The sequence below is a fragment of the Bos javanicus genome, chromosome 22 (assembly GCF_032452875.1).
Source record: "Bos javanicus breed banteng chromosome 22, ARS-OSU_banteng_1.0, whole genome shotgun sequence".
In the NCBI taxonomy this organism is placed as follows: Eukaryota; Metazoa; Chordata; class Mammalia; order Artiodactyla; family Bovidae; genus Bos; species Bos javanicus.
In genome coordinates, this window is record NC_083889.1 from 48,781,755 (window position 1) to 48,799,876 (window position 18,122).

At 46.5% G+C, this 18,122-nt stretch overlaps 1 protein-coding gene and 1 non-coding gene across 6 annotated transcripts in view; one reads left to right on the forward strand and one right to left on the reverse strand.

Annotated features, from left to right (window-relative positions):
• Positions 1-3,136: 3,136 nt before the first annotated feature.
• POC1A (POC1 centriolar protein A) overlaps positions 3,137-18,122 on the forward strand; it is a 77,067-nt gene continuing 62,081 nt past the window's right edge. The window contains exons 1-5 of one of the 5 annotated variants that reach the window (XM_061396801.1): positions 3,139-3,514; positions 13,912-13,996; positions 14,960-15,131; positions 15,514-15,693; positions 17,069-17,176. In XM_061396801.1, the coding sequence (XP_061252785.1) occupies positions 3,497-3,514; positions 13,912-13,996; positions 14,960-15,131; positions 15,514-15,693; positions 17,069-17,176 (563 nt within the window). In that variant the 5' untranslated portion in view covers positions 3,139-3,496. Of the gene's footprint in view, positions 3,515-13,840; positions 13,997-14,959; positions 15,132-15,513; positions 15,694-17,068; positions 17,177-18,122 lie in introns of all 5 variants that reach the window. The other 4 variants (XM_061396804.1, XM_061396803.1, XM_061396805.1 and 1 more) reach the window with 4 other exon arrangements.
• Positions 7,093-7,164, reverse strand: TRNAC-ACA (transfer RNA cysteine (anticodon ACA)). The gene has a single exon. It is a non-coding gene; the product is annotated as a tRNA-Cys (tRNA).

An 18,122-nucleotide genomic window follows, 5' to 3' on the forward strand; every position in this document is an offset into this window, starting at 1 on the left:
CCACCCCCCACCCCACCCCCTGACCCACTGTCAGTCTCTGAGTTCACTGCATTGGTCTCTGGTTTGCAGGTCCAGGCACACACCATCTTAGATACTTGGATATCATGAGAAACCTCAGGGCCTGGCCAAATCTTAATCAGTGTTTATGTTTTGTTTATGTTCATTTTCTCAGTCGTGTCTGACTCTTTACGACCCCATGGAATGCAGCACTCCAGGCTTCCCTGTCCTTCACAATCTCCTGGAGTTTGCTCAAACTCATGTCCATTGGATGGCATCGGTGATGCCATACAACCATCTCATCTTCTGTCGTCCCCTTCTCCTCCTGCTTTCAATCTTTCCCAGCATCAGGGTCTTTTCCAGTGAGTCAGCTCTTCATGTCAGGTGGCCAAACTATTGGAGCTTCAGCTTCAGTATATGTCCTTCCAATGAATATTCAGGGTTGATTTCCTTTAGGATTGACTGGTTTGATCTCCTTGCTGTCCAAGGGACTTTGAAGAGTTCTCCAGCAGCACAGTTCAAAAGCATCAGTTCTTCAGTGCTCAGCCTTCTTTGTGGTCCAACTCTCACATCCATACATTACTACTAGAAAAACCATAGCTTTGACTATATGAAGTGATGTCTCTGCTTTTTAATACACTGTCTAGGTTTGTCATTGCTTTTTTTCCAAGGAGCAGGTGTCTTTTAATTTCATGGCTACAGTCACCACCTGCAGTGATTTTGGAGCCCAAGAAAATAAAGTCTGTCACTGTTTGCGTTTTTTCCCCATCTATTTGCCATGAAGTGATGGGACCAGATGCCATGATCTTAGTTTTTTGAATGTTGAGTTTTAAGCCAGCTTTTTCGCTCTTCTGTTTCACCTTCTTCAAGAGGCTCTTTAGTTCCCCTTTGCTTTCTGCCATTAGAGTGGTGTCATCTGCATATCTGAGGTTATTGATATTTCTCCCTGCAATCTTGATTCCAGCTTGTGCTTCATCCAGCCCATCATTTCGCATGATGTACTCTGCATATAAGTTAAATAAGCAGGGTGACAATATACAGCCTTGACGTGCTCCTTTCCCAATTTGGAACCAGTCTGTTGTTCCATGTCTGGTTCTGACTGTTGTTTCTTGACCTGCATACAGGTTTCTCAGGAGGCAGGTAAGGTGGTCTGGTATTCCCATCTCTTGAAGAATTCTTCACAGTTTGTTGTGATCCACACAGTCAAAGGTTTTAGTGAAGTCAATGAAGCAGAAGTTGATGTTTTTGTGGAATTCCCTGGCTCTTTCTATGATCCAGCGAATATTGGCAATTTGATCTCTGGTTTCTCTGCCTTTTCTAAATCCATCTTGTACATCTGCAAGTTTTTGGTTCATATATTGCTGAAACCTAGCTTGAAAGATTTTGAGCATTACCTTCTAGCATGTGAAATGGGTACAATTGTGTAGCAGTTTGAACATTCTTTGGCATTACCCTTCTTTGATTGGAATGAAAACTGACCTTTTCCAGTCCTGTGGCCACTGCTGAGTTTTCCAAATTTGCTGGCATATTGAGTGCAGCACTTTCACAGCATCATCTTTCAGGATTTGGAAGAGCTCAACTGGAATTCCATCACCTCCACGAGCTTTGTTCGTAGTGATGCTTTCTAAGGCCCACTTGACTTCACATTCCAGGATGTCTGGCTCTAGGTGAGTGATCACACCATCGTGGTTATCTGGGTCATGAAGATCTTTTTTGTACAGTTCTTCTGTGTATTCTTGTCACCTCTTCTTAATATCTTCTACTTCTGTTAGGTCCATACCATTTCTGTCCTTTATTGAGCCCATCTTTGCATGAAATGTTCCCTTGGTATCTCTAATTTTCTTGAAGAGATCTCTAGTCTTTTCTATTCTATTGCTTCCTTTATTTCTTTGCATTGTTCACATAAGGCTTTCTTATCTCTCCTTGCTGTTCTTTGGGATGCTGCATTCAGATGGGTATATCTTTCCTTTTCTCCTTTGCCTTTAGCTTCTCTTCTTTTCTCAGCTGTTTTGCCTTTTTGCATTTCTTTTTCTTGGGGATGGTTTTGATCACCACCTCCTGTACAATGTCATGAACCTCCATCCACATTTGTTCTGGCACTCTGTCAGATCTAACCCCTTAAATCTATGTCTCACTTCCACTGTATAATCATAAGGGATTTGATTTAGGTCATACCTGAATGGCCTAGTGGTTTTCTCTTTTTTCTTCTATTTAAATCTGAATTTTGAAATATGGAGTTCATGATCTGAGTTACAGTCAGCTCCTGGTCTTTTTTTTTTTTTTTTTGCTGACTGTATAGAGCTTCTCCCATCTTTGGCTGCAAAGAATATAGTCAATCTGATTTCAGTATTGACCATCTGATGATGTCCATGTGTAGAGACCTCTCTTGTGTTGTGGGAGGAGGGTGTTTGCTGTGACCAGTATATTCTCTTGACAAAACTGTTAGCCTTTGCCCTGCTTCATTTTAAGTATCGACAATCCATACTTCACCAGAAGAAGTGATGGAAGATTCACAAATCTTGAAAAATGTCCAGTCTAGATCAGGCCCAGCTTGGGGTGGGGGTGGGGGCGCGCGTCTAAGGACAGCAGAAAGTGAGCAAGGACGGCCTCTGGTGGACAGGTCCCGGCATTGTTTCCTCTTTTAAACTGGTATTGTAATTTACATCGGGTACTCAGCGCTGAGGGTCCTGAGAGGGCCAGGCTGCGAAACAGCCTCTCATATCACAAACTGGGAAACTGAGGTCCACAGAGCAGAGTTACTTTTTCCCCGAGGTCACACAGCGAATCAGGGCAAGAACTGAGAATATATCCCAGGCCTTTCGACTCCACGGATGTGATTCCGGGTGACTAGTGTCCTTTTAAACAGACACTTGTTTTAAGCGCGTTCGGAGGAGCGAACCACTTAAAGAATTCCTGAAGGGCCAATAATTGGCTCTGAATAGGGTAGAAAAGCCGGCCTCCCGGGCGCTTTTAGAGAACACAAGCACATCGAGCCACACCCTCTACTTCCGGGATCCTTAACGCGTTGGTTTCGGGTGGTTAATCCCGGTCCCACCCTCGTGGCATCTTGGGAAATGTAGTCCCGGTACCCTCCAGACACAAGGATGAGGACCGTCTTGGAACTGCAATCCCAGAAGGCTCTGTACATGGTCTTTTTAGCCTGGCTACGGGTCGGTGGGGGAACCCTTTATTCCTGGACTTTTCAATTTCTCAGTGGGAATGTATGACGGTGGACAGAGGCATTTGGCAGCGCCGTCCGTAGGTTGACTGGCCAGGTGGCACTAGACGCAGAACCGTGGACCCGGCCCTACAGCTTTCCTTCCGGTCGCCGGGCAAAAACTTGGGGCATCGCGTCTCCTTTAACCGCGGTGGGCGGGGCGAGGTGAAGAGACCCGCGTTGCTATTGGCGGCGGTTGGGGGCGCGGAAACTGAACGCGCCGCAACGGCAGCCGCCGTTCCTTCACGCTCCTCCGGCGCCTTGGGCGCCCCCGGCCCCGCCATGACCGCGCACTGCCCGGTAAGTTTCTGTCAGCGGCGGCCGCCCGAGCTTTAGTCTTTCCGCGGGGACAGCGGGCGCCTAGCCGGACGCGGGGTTCCGAGCCGGTCCTCTCAGGCCCCAGGTTTCGGTCGGTGCAGGCGGTGCTGAGTGCGGGCACCTGGTGAACGCCTCTTGCGAGCCAGGCCCTGTTCGCGCTGCCGGGGCTAACAAACCAGTAATGTCTGCCCTCGGGTTTTGCTTCCTAGCTGGGCAGACAGTAGTACGGCCTGACTGGAGGTGTGACTTGGGGTCAGTGCTGGGCCTCTCTAGTTTCAGTCTCCGTTTCCCTGAGCAGCGGGTGGCTGAACGGGGGCTTGTTGAGAGTGTACCCTATTCCCTGTGGGAAAGCTAGGCCCCCGGGACGCCTGCGTCAGTGTGACAGGCTGCCCTCTCTCGGCCCCAGGTCCTTCCAGAGGCCAGTGGGGAGCACTCCAAAGCCCCTCTTTTTGAGAGGTTGTTTTGAAAACTCAACCTGCCTGGTACTCTCTGGCTGGGTTGTGAAAGTCAGTGACGCTGAGTGGTGGCTTGTTGGCTTTCTCAGGTGTCTGGGTACGTGAGCCGAGGGCCCAGACTGGGAAGCAGGCCTTTTGACCCCAATGGTGTTCCCCAGCTTTGGGGGAAACGAGGAACCAGCAAGCCTGTGGCGTTGGAAGAGAGGGTGCTGGGAGATTTCAGGGGTCCGGTGGTTCGGGGCAGATCTGACCGTGCCCTCGAGGGGGTACTGTTTTACCCTAGTTCTTTCTAAGAAGCTCAGGTGGAGCCGTTTCTGCTCTGTTCCCCGCCCCCCCCCCCCCAGCTGCCCTTCCCTCTCTAGTTGAAAGGCAGGTGTGTTGAGGGTGGAGCGGGGCATGAGGAACGGGAACCTTTGTTCTGGTTACAGTTCCTTGGAGTCCTTGCTCTGCACCAAGGACGGGTTTTCCCCAAGAGGAGGTTTTGCTGGGCTCCCTGGTACCCCCAAAATGCTTCTTTGAGGTTACTGATATTTGGGGTAAAGAGAGATTTTTGCGTGGCTGGGGTATAGCTCTCCAACATGAATTGCTGTTGGATGGAGAAGTCTGGAATATTATCTCCATGTCTTCCTAAGCTACAGCTTCTCTGATGCTGGGTGGAGTGGAGGTGGTGGTAAAGCCTCAGGGGCTTGTTCAGGGTGGACCTTCGGTTTTACTTGTTAGTCCACAGTGGGATGGAGGGTTTGGGATCCGATTCCTGAGGTGGTGGTTGCTGAAAGACCCCATTTTCTCTCTTTGAAAAAATAAATTCGGTGAGATGTTATTCGCATACCATAAAATTCACCCTTCTGAAGTGTAAAATTCAGTGGTTTTTAGTACTCTCACAGTATTGTGTTAGCATTATTGTGTTTCCAGAACATTTTGATCACCCCAAAGAGAAACTTGTACCCATTAAGCAGTTGCTCCCCTTCTTCCCCACTCCCCCCAATCTCCTTCCTTCAGCCCCTTCAGTCCCTGTCAGCCACGAATCTATTTTCTGTCTTTATTCTGGACACTTCATATAAATGGACTCAGACAAAATGTGGCCTTTGGTGTCTTTCACTTATAATGTTTTCAAAGCTGTACATGTTTCCATTTCGTGACTGAATAAATATCCTGTTGTATGGATGTACCACATGTCGTTTATCCACTTACCTGTTGATGGACAGTAAGGTTTTTCCACTTTGTGCTATTATGATTAATACTGCTATGAATGTTTCTGTACAGGCCTTGGTGTGAGAATGCTTTCAGTTCTTACAGGTATTTACCTACAGTTGCTGGGTCATTTGATAATTCTGTGTTTAAGTTTTTTAAAAATGATGTGTTTATTTTTATCTTTGGCTGTGCTGGGTGTTCATGGCTTTAGTTGTGGGGAGCGAGAGCTGTTGTTGTTGGGTTGTGCGGGCTTCTCAGCTTGGTGGCTTCTCTCGTGGCTAAGCACAGCGTGGGCTTCACTAGTGGCAGCACGTGAGCTCAGTAGTTGGGGCTCAAGGGTGCTAGAGCACTGGCTCAGGGGTTGTAGCACACAGGCTTATTTGCTCTGTGGCATGTGGAATCTTACTGGACTAGGGGTCAAACCCATGTCCCCTGCATTTGTAGGCAGATTCTCAATCACAGGACCACCAGGGAAGTCCTATGTTTAACTTTTTGAGAAACTACCAGATTATTTTCTATAGTGAGTGTTTACCGCCCCCCCCCCCTTTTTTTTTTTAAGATTTATTTGTTTTTGTCTCTGCTGGATCTTCGTTGTTGCACGCAGGCTTTCTTTAGTTGCCGAGATCAGGTGCTATTCTTCGGTGTGATGCTTGGGCTTCTGATTGTACTGGCTTCTCTTGTTGCGGAGCACAGGCTCCAGGGCACACGAGCTTCAGTAGTTGCAGCAAGTAGGCTCAGGAGTAATGGTTCCTGGGCTCTAGAGTACAGAATCAGTAGTTGTGGTGCATGGGCTTAGTTGCTTCTCCGTGTGTGGGATCTTCCCGGAGCAGGGATCAAACCCGTGTTGCCTACATTGCAGGGTGGACTCTTAACCACTGACCACTAGGGAAGCACCCCTCTTTTTTTATACGTTATTTTTATTTTAAAAGCTTTATTAATTTAACTGGTTAACGTATTTTGGGTTGTGCTTTGTCTTATTGCTGCACATGAGTTTTCTCTAGTTGCTGTGAGCACGAGCTCTTCTCTAGTTGCGTTGCACAGGCTTCTCATTGCGGTGGCTTCTCCTGTTGCTCTAGGTGCATGGGCTCAATAGTTGTGGTGCATCTGCTTAGTTGTTCTGCAGGATGTAGGATCTTACCAAACTAGGGCTTGAGCCGCTTTCCCTGCTTTGGTAGGCAGATTCTTCATTGTATCACAAGAGAAGTCCTTTTTTTAAAAAAAATTTTTGTCTATTCTGGCTGTCTTATATTTTATATGCATTTTAAGATTAGCTTGTGAATTTCTGCCAAAAAAAAAAAAAAGCACCTGAGATTTTTATGAGATTCTATTTACTGGAAAATCCCATGGACGGAGGAGCCTGGTAGGCTGCGGTCCATGGAGTTGCGAAGAGTCGGACACGACCGAGTAACTTCACTTTCACTTTTCACTTTCATGCATTGGAGAAGGAAATGGCAACCCACTCCAGTGTTCTTGCCTGGAGAATCCCAGGGATGGGGGAGCCTGGTGGGCTGCGGTCTATGGGGTCTCACAGAGTCGGACACGACTGAAGCGACTTAGCAGCAGCAGCAGCAGCATTGACTCTGTTTAGATCAACTTGAGTATTGCATCTTAATATTAAGTTATCCAAACTATAGACATGGGACATCTTTCCATTTATCTGAATCTTTTTAAAAAATTAATGTATTTTTAAATAAAACAAGGATGAATGTTTTTAATGACAAAAGGTATGATTCACAAACAAGATAGACATCATAAACCATTAGACATCTAATAACAAAAAAGTGAAAGTGAAGTCGATCAGTCATGTCTGACTCTTTGTGACCCCATGGCCTGTAGCCTACAAGGCTTCTCGGTCCATGGGATTTTCCAGGGAAGAATACTAGAGTGAGTTACCATTTCCTTCTCCAGGAGATCTTCCCAACCCAGGGATTGAACCTGGGTCTCCCGCATTGTAGGCAGACGCTTTACCATCTGAGCCACCAGGGAAGTCCAATAACAAGAAGCAGACATAAAGCAGGGAAGTCCAATAACAAGAAGCAAACATAAAGCAAAAATTGAAGAAATAAAGGGAAAAAAAATATATATATATAATAATTGTGAGATATATTAACATTTCTCTGAGACTGTTTTATCAAGGGCAGAAAATATAGCATCTTGAATAATGTCATTAATAATTTAAATATAATAGATTTCTATTTATGTTAATTTAATCTTACATCCTACACAAATATATTTAAAATTTTGTATGTCATACATAGGACATTTAAAAAAACTGGCAAAAAGATAAACATTACTAAATTCCAAAAAACAGAATTCTTTTTTTTGGTGATTCAGTTATACATATACACATACTATTTTTGAAATTACTTTTATTATATTATTACAAAATATTGATTATAATTCCCTGTAGAGTGCTATACAATAAACCTTTGTTGCTTGTTGCATATCTTTTAAAAAAATTAGATATATTGTGTTACATTTCATACTAAGTGAAACAAGAGGAATCAAAATGTCATAAATTTTTTAGTTAGGCAAAAATTCCTAAGTTTTATAAAATAGATGTATGTATTGTTTATTATATATATACAAGAGTTTTTCTATTACACCTGATAACTTGATAAAGGCTTGAGAAAAACATCAAGAAATGAAAGAGTTGGAAAAATTGGAAAACATAAACTAAATGACATGGGAGCACTGAATATGAAATAGGATAAGTGAAAAAAACTAGGAAAAATTCATAAATTTTCTTCAATATATATATTATATATTTGTATATTTTTATATGTATACAAAAGATTTTCTACTAGATAAAGGCTTCACAAAGAACATTAAAAAAAAAGGAGATGGAGAAATTGGAGAACATAAACTGAATGAAATGGGAGCACTGAATATGAAATAGAAAAGTGAGACAAACCAGATAGAAATAATAGATCATCATATAGTTCAGCTCAGTTGTGTCCGACTCTTTGCGACCCCATGGACTGCAGCACACCAGGCTTCTCTCTCCATCATTAACTCTTGGAGCTTGCTCAAATTCATGTCCATCGAGTTGGTGATGCCATCCAACCACCTCATCCTGTGTCATCCACTTCTCCTGCCCTCAATCTTTCCCAGCATCAGGGTCTTTTCCAAGGAGTCAGTTCTTCGCATCAGGTGACCAAAGTATTGGAGTTTCAACTTCAGCATCAGTCCTTCCTGGTGGAGGGATTTCCTTTAGGATTGACGCGTTGGATCTCCCAGTCCAAGGGACTCTCAAGAGTCTTCTCCAACATCACAGTTCAAAAGCATCAGTTCTTCGGTGCTCAGCTTTCTTTATAGCCCAGCTCTCACATCCATACATGACTACTGGAAAAACCGTAGCTTTGACTAGACGGACTTTTGTCAGCAAAGTAATGTCTCTGCTTTTTAAAATGCTGTTTAGGTTGATCATAGCTTTTCTTCCAAGGAGCAAGCGTCTTTTAATTTCACGGCTGCAGTCACCATCTGCAGTGATTTTGGAGCCCAAGAAAATAAATCTGTCACTGTTTCCATTGTTTTTCACCTATTTGCCATGAAGTGATGGAAATGGATGCCATGATCTTCGTTTTTTTGAATGTTGAGTTTTAAGCCAGCTTTTTCACTTCCTCTTTCGCTTTCATCAAGCGACTCTTTAGTTCTTCACTTTCTGCCACAAGGGCGGTGTCATCCGTGTATCTGAGGTTATTGATATTTCTCCCTGCAATCTTGATTCCAGCTTGTGCTTCATCAAGCTTGACATGTCACATGATGTACTCTGCATATCAGTTAAATCAGCAGGGTGACAGTATACAGCCTTGACATACTTGTTTCCCAGTTTGGAACCAGTCTGTTGTTCCATGTCCGGTTCTAACTGTTCCTTCTTGACCTGCGTACAGATTTCTCAGGAGGCAGATAAGGTGGTCTGGTATCCCCATATCTTGAAACACAGTTTGCTGTGATCAAATGGCACCCCACTCCAGTACTCTTGCCTGGAAAATTCCATGGACTGAGGAGCCTGGTAGGTTACAGTCCATGGGGCTGCAAAGAGTCGGACACGACTGAATGACTTCACTACTTGACTACTACACAGTCAAAGGCTTTCATGTAATCAATAAAGCAGAAGTAGATGTTTTTCTGGAATTCTCTTGCTTTTTCTATGATCCAGTGGATGTTGGCAATTTGATCTCTGGTTCCTCTGCCTTTTCTAAAACCAGCTTGAACAACTGGAAATTCATGTTTCACATACTGTTGAAGCCTGGCTTGGAGAATTTTGAGCATTACTTTGCTAGCGTGTGAGATGAGTGCAATTGTGCAGTAGTTTGAACATTCTTTGGCATTGCCTGTCTTTGGGATCGGAATGAAAACTGACAAAACAGGGTCATATAGTCCAGTTATTTTTAAACATGACTGCTCATTAGAAACATCTGGAGCTCTGGAGAAAAAAAGCACTACCTGAGCGTTTGTGTTTTTCAAAAAATTTCAAAGTAATTCTGTTATGCATCTGGATTTCAAAAAGTGGATTTTACCGGTTTTTCTATTAGATCCTAATTTGGTGGTAGAGTTCTATTATTTTTCTGTTGACCAGTCATGATAAAATAGTATTACGTGAGTAATCGTTACATAATCACATTAGTAAAAGATGTTTATGGGTTTTCACCATCAATAGCCAGACAAAAACAAATGATAATTACAGTTGCAAGCCATATGGGAACATGATTAACTTAACAATATAAAATAATTACATACAGTTTCTGGCGAGGGTGGGGTGGGGTGGGGAGGTGGTGGTGGGTCGGTGGTTGGTCAAGCAGAGTGATGTGGTAAATGAAAGTGCATACATGCCCTTGTTTTCATCCACCCAGCCAGTCTGTGTCTCTTGGTTGGTGCATTTAATCCATTTACATTTAAGGTATTTGGGGTTTACCTTTTGTAGGTCTTTTCCTTTTCTTGTGTTCCCTGCCTAGAGAAGTTCCTTTAGCATTTGTTGTAAAGGTGGTTTAATGGTACTGAATTCTCTTAACTTTTGCTTGTTGGGAAAGCTTTTGGTTTCCTCCATCAAATCTGAAGGAGAGTCTTGCTGGATAGAGTATTCTTGGTTGTAGGTTCTTCCCTTTCATCACTTTAAATATATCAAGCCCTTCTGGCTTGTAGAGTTTCTGTTGAGAAATCAGCTGATCGCCTTATGGGAATTCCCTTGTATGTTATTTGTAATTTTCCCCTTGTTGCTTTTAGTAATTTATCTCTGTCTTTAATTTTTGTCAATTTGATTACTATGTGTCTTGGGGTGCTCCTCCTTGGGTTTCTCCTGCCTGGGACTTTCTGTGCTTCCTAGACTTGGTTGACTATTTCCTTTCCTATGTTAGGAAAGTCTTCAGATATTCTCTCTTCAAATAATTTCTCAGGTCCTTTCTCTCTTCTTCTGGGATTCCTATAATGCAAATGTTCGTGTGTTTAATGTTGTCCCAGAGGTCTCTTAGGTTGCCTTTCTTTTCATTCTTGTTTCTGTATTCTGTTCTGTGGCAGTGATTTCCACCATTCTGTCCTCAGATCATTTATCGGTTCTTCTGCCTCATTTATTCTGCAGTTGATTCCTTCCAGTGTATTATTATGCATCTCTGTCTGTCTGTTTTTTAGTTCTTCTAGGTCTTTGGTAAACATTTCTTGGATCTTCTTAATCTTTGCCTCCATTCTTTTCCCAAGATCCTGAATCATATTTACTGTCATTATTCTAATTTCTTTTTCTGTAAGGTTGCCTATCTCCACTGCATTTAGTTGTTTTTCTGGGATTTTGTCTTGTCCCTTCACCTGGGACATCAGTTCAGTTCAGTCGCTCAGTCGTGTCCGACTCTTTGCAGCCCCATGAATCGCAGCGCCAGGCCTCCCTGTCCATCACCAACTCCTGGAGTTCACTCAGACTCACGTCCATCGAGTCAGTGATGCCATCCAGCCATCTCATCCTCTATCTGCTGGGGTCCAGCCCCGGTGGATCCAGGGAATTTGAAGCGGGGCGAGGATCAGGAAATAATTGCTTAATTAAGCCTTAATTAAGGATATAAAGAGTGGTTAAATAAGGATAGCTCAGTGAGAAAATTTAGTGGAGAAAAGAGGCTGAAATAAGGATAGCTCAGTGAGGAAATTCAGTGGAGAAAAGACGCTGAATAATTCAGCCAGAAGGTGAGAGAAAGAACGACATGGGGAGACCAAGTTTCAGTGAACAAGGCCTGCACTTTATTTTCCAAAGTAGTTTTTATACCTTAAGTTATGCATAGAGGATAATGGGGGAAGGGGTAGAGTCATGCAGTAAGCCAGGCTTTCTTCCTGCAAACTTATCATATGCAAAAGTTTAGGTGATTTGGATCATCTTCTGGCCCGGAGGCCTGTTAACATTTTAAGACCCTTTCTTCAGAAAACTTATTTTTCTCTAAAGGTACAAACATTAAAGCTACTACTTACACCAATTATATTAATCAGTACACTGCCAGAGACACAGCAGGTAAGGGATATGGAGACTTAGCAGCAAACATTGGCCCAACAAGTGAAAAACCCTTCACCAATACAATTTCTAATCAATCTTTTAACTGCTCAAAGGAATCTGTATTTAGACAGTTTAGAACATCTCATGCCTCTCACAGTTGGGAGGCTCTGAGCAATCACATGTGGCCGGAAAAACCTATTCAGGCAGGCTAGAGGACTTCCAAAGGAGTTTGTAGGTTGAAACACTATCACACCCAGGAACTTTATTAACTGGAGCTGTAAGTTAACTCTTTTTTTTCAGAGAGAGGTAGTGGGGGACAGCCCCCCGTAAAGTCAGAGGTGTAGGTGAGAGCACAAAGCAGAAAGTAGGCAGACTCTGGTTTGGGGGGTAGATGCTCGAGAATTTCCAGGGGGACTCCTGAGGCTCGATCCCGCCTTTGCGTATGCCGAGCTTCCTTCCTCATGACCTTTGCCACGGGCAGAGCTCCTACTCCCGGCAGTCGTCCCCTTCTCCTTCTGCCCCCAATCCCTCCCAGCATCAGAGTCTTTTCCAATGAGTCAGCTCTTGGCATGAGGTGGCCAAAGTACTGGAGTTTCAGCTTTAGCATCATTCCTTCCAAAGAAATCCCAGGGCTGATCTCCTTCAGAATGGACTGGTTGGATCTCCTTGCAGTTCAAGGGACTCTCAAGAGTCTTCTCCAACATCACAGTTCAAAAGCATCAGTTCTTTGGCGCTCAGCCTTCTCCACAGTCCAACTCTCACATCCATGTATGACCACAGGAAAAACCATAGCCTTGACTAGCCGGACCTTTGTTGGCAAAGTAATATCTCTGCTTTTGAATATGCTATCTAGGTTGGTCATAACTTTCCTTCCAAGGAGTAAGCGTCTTTTAATTTCATGGCTGCAGTCACCATCTGCAGTGATTTTGGAGCCCCCAAAAATTAAGTCTGACACTGTTTCCACTGTTTCCCCATCTGTTCCCCACCTGGGACATACCTTTCTGCTTTTTCATCGAGATTAACTTTCTGTAATGTGGGTTTTGTTTTAGTTACTGTGGGATTGTGCTTCTTCTTGCTTCTGTCTGCCCTCTAATGGTGGAGGCTAAGAGGCTTGTGTAAGCTTCCTGATGGGAGTGACTGGTGATGGGAAAAACTGGGTCTTGCTCTGGTGGGCAGGACCTTGCTCAGTAAAGCTTTGTAATCCTTCTATCTGCTGATGGGTGGGGTTGTGCTCCTTCCCTGTTGTTTGGCCTGAGGGGACCCAGCCGAGGGGTCTATAATCAAGTTAATAGAGACCTCCAAGAGGCTTCACCGCAAGGGGAACCTTCCCAGACTGCCGCTTCCAGTGCCCGTGCCTGTGGTGAGCTCCTGCTGATCCACTTCCACAGGAGGCCCTCCAACACTAGCAGGTGGTTTTGGTTCAGTCTCCTGTGGGGTCATTGCTCCTTTTCTCTGAGTCTGGGTTTTATTTTGTTTTGTTTGTGATCTGCAAGACTGGAGTCCCTGTTTGCCCCAGTCCTGTGGAAGTCTTGTAGTCAAATCCCACTGGCCTTCAAGGTCAGATTCCTTGGGGATTCCCAGTCCCTTTGTGGGATCCCCAGGTGGGAAGCCTGATGTGGGGTTCAGAGCCTTCACAACAGTGGGAGAGCTTCTTTGGTATTACTCTTTTCCAGTTTATGTGTCACCCACCCAAAGAGTACGGGATTTGATTTTATCGTGATTGTGCCCCTCCTCCTGTCTCGCCTTGGCTTCTTTGTCTCTGAACGTGGGATATCTTTTCTGGTAGGTTCCAGCATCCTCCTGTCGATGACTGTTCAACAGCTAGTTGTGATTTTGGTGTTCCTGCAGGAGGAGATGAGCACACATACTTTTATTCCGTCTTGAACTGGAGCCTCTTATCTTAACTGGTCTCCTCCTACTTTTTTCAGTGATTTTTTCTTTTAGTTCTCACTGTGTTTTGCACATCTTTTGTTAAGTTATTCCTAAGTTTTTTCTTTATGTATCATAAATGAAATTGTTTTCATACTTCTATTCTTCACAGTGTTCATTGTTGATATACTTGATTTTTGTCTATTTTGTATCCTGTAACCTTGCTGAACTTGTTTATTATAATAGTTTTTTAGTGATTCCTTGGAATTTTCCTATATAAAGGGTCATACCTTGAGCATTTTAAAACCCTCCTGGTTGTTCTAGGAAGTGTCTTGGACCTAGGGAAGCCCCTTCCTCATCCAGGCTTCACGCATTTGACCCTGGCTCTCCCTCAGGAGGACCCCTCGCTGGAGAGGCATTTTAAGGGCCATCGAGATGCAGTCACCTCTGTGGACTTCAGTCTCAACACAAAGCAGCTGGGTAAGAGGAGGCATCTTGGACTGAGAAGGTCGAGTTTCTGCCTGGGAGGTGTGGCATGGGGGGCGCAGGGCACAGTGAGAACTCAGGTGCTTTCTCTAGACCTGCAGGCTGCTTCAGCAGCCAGCGCCCTGGGCACTAGGCTTTCTGAGTTCCATTCTGCATGTGGAGTGTGAGGCTTAGAGAGGTTGGGGACCTTGCCAAGATCATACAGCCTTTGAGAGTAGGACCTAGTTCCGGGCTTTTCCCTCCATACCCTGTCTACCTCTGAGGTCTGGCCTCAGAATGAGCCTAAACGGTGGCATTTCCCTGGGCCTTTACTGATTCTGCTGTCCACAGTGCCATGGGCACGCCTTCTTGTTGAAGATGCCACCAGTGAGAAGGCTGTGGAGCAGAGCCGTGTATGCCCTTCCCCCCCACTGCCCTTATGCTACAGCTGAGTGCCCCCTTCTTGGCCACTTGAGGGTTCATACATGGCTGCAGCTTTCTTGTTTCTATGGATGAGCTTCCCCCTTCATCCCATCGTCAAGGTCCCCTGCCAGAAACTGCTGGTTTCATGATACAGTGGAGGTTAAAAGGAAACCAAAGTCATTTGGGGTCTGTTTTGGGGCCCTTCTGATGGATCCTCTTAACGGTAATAAGCCCACTGGGTTGAGCTGGCTCTCCAGTTTTAGGAGGACTTGCTCTCTAGAGCCTCAGAGTGTGTCTCTGGGGAGACCTGGGTCCTTTGCAGGGCTAGCTGATGGGCATATCCTTGGCCGGTTCCAGTGTGGACCTGCTGCCTAGAGAGTCAACAGGCCACAGGCTCTCCAAACCCCCGCTCAGCAGTCACTGGAGGTGTGACTGAAGATGGAGAAGATGGAGCTGGCTGTGAAGCTGAGTTTCCCCGCTGCCCACCCTGCCCCAGCTCCTGGCAGAGGCTCCAGCCTGCTCGAGCTGAGGGTCACGTGTCTGCTCTCTCCTCAGCCAGTGGCTCCATGGACTCGTGCCTTATGGTGTGGCACATGAAGCCCCAGACCCGTGCCTACCGATTTGCCGGCCACAAGGACGCCGTAACTTGTGTGAACTTTTCCCCTTCGGGACACCTGCTTGCTTCTGGCTCCCGCGACAAGACTGTCCGCATATGGGTACCCAACGTGTGAGTTAAAGACATGAACGGGCTTGTCTGAGTCTTGGCCCTGGTGCTGGACTGGTCACAGTAGGACCTCTGCCTAACTTCTGAGGGGGTGCCATTAGAAGCTGGGCTTCAGTCGGGGCCCTCCCTTCAGGGTCAGCAGGGAGATTCTGGGCTGACCTCAGCCTTCCTGGGAGGATCCCGCCTGATGCTGTGTGCACGTGGGTGAGGTGGGCGGGGGTCCTGCTCCTGGCGGGGAGGCTCTTGCTTCCCTTTTTGGGGACTGGGGCACTCAGGCCTGGATTGATTTGGGGAGGGTCCTGAGGAGTGGGGAGAGCTTCGATGTACCCTTATGTTGCTGTTACGGGTTTATGGATTTCCTGACTTTGGATACCCATCCTTGCAGCAAAGGCGAGTCAACTGTGTTTCGTGCACACACGGCCACAGTGAGGAGCGTCCATTTCTGCAGTGATGGCCAGTCCTTCGTGACAGCCTCTGACGACAAGACAGTCAAGGTGTGGTCCACTCATCGCCAGAAATTCCTGTTCTCCCTGAGCCAGCATATCAACTGGGTCCGCTGTGCCAAGTGAGTGTAGTCCTACCTGAGATTGTCGGAGAGACCCCAGGGGTTGGGGGTACAGAAAAGATGCCAGGTGTCTGCATCCTGACCTTGAACAAGTTACTTAGCCACTCTTTACTTTTCCCGAGCCTCAGCTTCCTTATCTGTGAATAAGAACATTAGTAGTTCTCACATTGTAAGCTATCAAAGCTTCGCTGAGCTAATGCATGAGGGATAAGTTAGCCAGTTGCTGGCCACAGTTGACCCCTGACATCTGTGCTGACGTGCCCAAAGTGGGTCATCAGGGGCCACTTATTAGAACAACAAGATAACATCATACCACCCCTAGACATTTTCTTCTAACTCCTCACGGCAGTCTTGCAAGTTGGTGGCATCGTTGCCATTTTGCAGATGAGGAACCTGAGGCTCAGAACAATGCAATATCTTGCCCTTTGACACAGGGATTAAGTGGCAGAGCTGAGCTTAGAAGCTGGGCCCCTGGCACTGAGGCTTGCCTCCTTATCTCTTAGATGCTCTGCTCCTCAGAGGCGGGTTTTTTTCCAGAAGCCTGATGGGGCCCCAGGCTTCTGATGAGGTTGATCTGGAAGCTGGTTTTCCTTCTGGTGTGGGGCCAGTGCTGTGGGGGTGGGGCCAGGTAATGAAAGTACTTTTCAAGGCCTAAAAGCTGCAGACACAGCTATGCCTACTTCTGGTTTATTCTATTTATTTCAACAGATCTCACGTGTCAAATCTGTGTGCTTCAGGGGAAGAGGTTGAGGGTGTCTGGGGATACCAGGAAACCATGAGAGTCAGAGGTTGGGGACTGTTGAGCTGTGCTCTTCTGGGGACCCCAGGAAGTTACTTGTCCTCTAGAGCACTCGGTTCTCTGTCCTGGGAGGTCCCTGGCTGTTGTGAGAGGTCCTCACTATTGGGCTTCTGAGAGTGGGAGCAGCCCAGCCAGCAAATGAGTGTTGAACTCACACCAGGCCTTTGGTGGTAGGTCTCCAGAACCTCCATCTTTTTTAGTTGGCATCTGGTCTTGCTGACCCATTCTGAGTCACATATGGACTCAGGGCGTCTGGGGACAGGATAACGATGTCCATAGTGAGCTTTGGGCCACTTTGTTGCTACAACACCAGAGTCAGCATGCATATTGCCATGTGCAGTGTCGGGGGCCTTGTGTGTGACCATACTTCTTACCTGCTCACCGGAAGGTGGGCACCCTTCTGGTCCATCTTGCAGAGAGAAGAGCATTTGCCCAGGATCACTCAGGGTCAGAGCAGGGTGTGTGGCCCCAGCACATTCCTGTGCTGGGCAGCTCAAGAAGAGTGACTGGAAGGCGATGTGTGGCACCTGTGATGTCTGTTGATTGGTGTTGTAACTCCTGTCCCCGCCGGTTCAGGTTCTCCCCGGATGGGCGGCTCATCGTATCCGCCAGTGATGACAAAACTGTCAAACTGTGGGACAAGACCAGCCGGGAGTGTGTCCACTCATACTGTGAGCATGGCGGGTAAGTTCCTAGATCCTCTCCCCCCACCTGTAGGCCCTCGAGAACAGCACAGACTAGGGCATAAAAAGGCTGTAGGGGCCTCCGGTGGTGGCATTGGGGTCCCTCAGCCATGTCTCTGCTGCTCCCTGGCTCTGCATCTGTTTGTGTGTGTGTGTGTGTGAAAGGTTCTGCCTCATCCCACGAACAATAAGAGGCTTAACCTCAAGGCATGAAACTCTTGGGGCTCTCTTTTTCCTTCATTTTCTAGTTTTCAGAATTGTGACATGTGTGTCTGAAGAAGTTGAACCCAGACCCCTAAAAGGATGTTAGTATGTTCTCCTTGGTGACGACTTGATAAATGAAAGGCTAATCAGTTCTTGTAGCAGATGGTGCCTGTTCGTATTGTGTTGCATCATTGAGAGGGAGGAGCCTGTGTTTGAGCAGGGCTTCACCTGATCTGGGTCCCTGAATGAACCCCAGCTTTTGCCCCCAGTAGGCTGAGACCCCCATGTCAGGGCCCCTCCTGAGGAGGCCACAGTACCATCCTGAGTGTCTCATATGAGTCTATCAAGGGCCCTTGGCTTGTCTCCTAGGAATAGGTGAGCAGATGATCTGGAACCTGCTGGCCCCTCTTGTCTGGGCCTCGGTTGTCAGGGTCTGCCCTGCCTCTGGCTCAGGTCGGGGCGCCGGCTCTGACTGAAAGCCTGCGAGCAGCTGGCTGACCATTGGTCTGAAGAGCAGTGTCTCTGCTCGAATTTAGAGGTTTGTGCTGGGACTTGCTTCTGGAAGTCCCCCCCAGGTCACTCCTAGCTCTTTCCTCGCCCTCTCCTTCTTGCCTTCCCTTGGCCGCCCGCTAAAGACACAGGGCAGCAGGGAGGTGTTCTGCGCCGAGGGGAGCAGCATGAGCAGATGTGTGGGCACGGGGAGGCGCTGGGCGTTCTGGGGTCTGAGTCAGGCCTCCTACAGC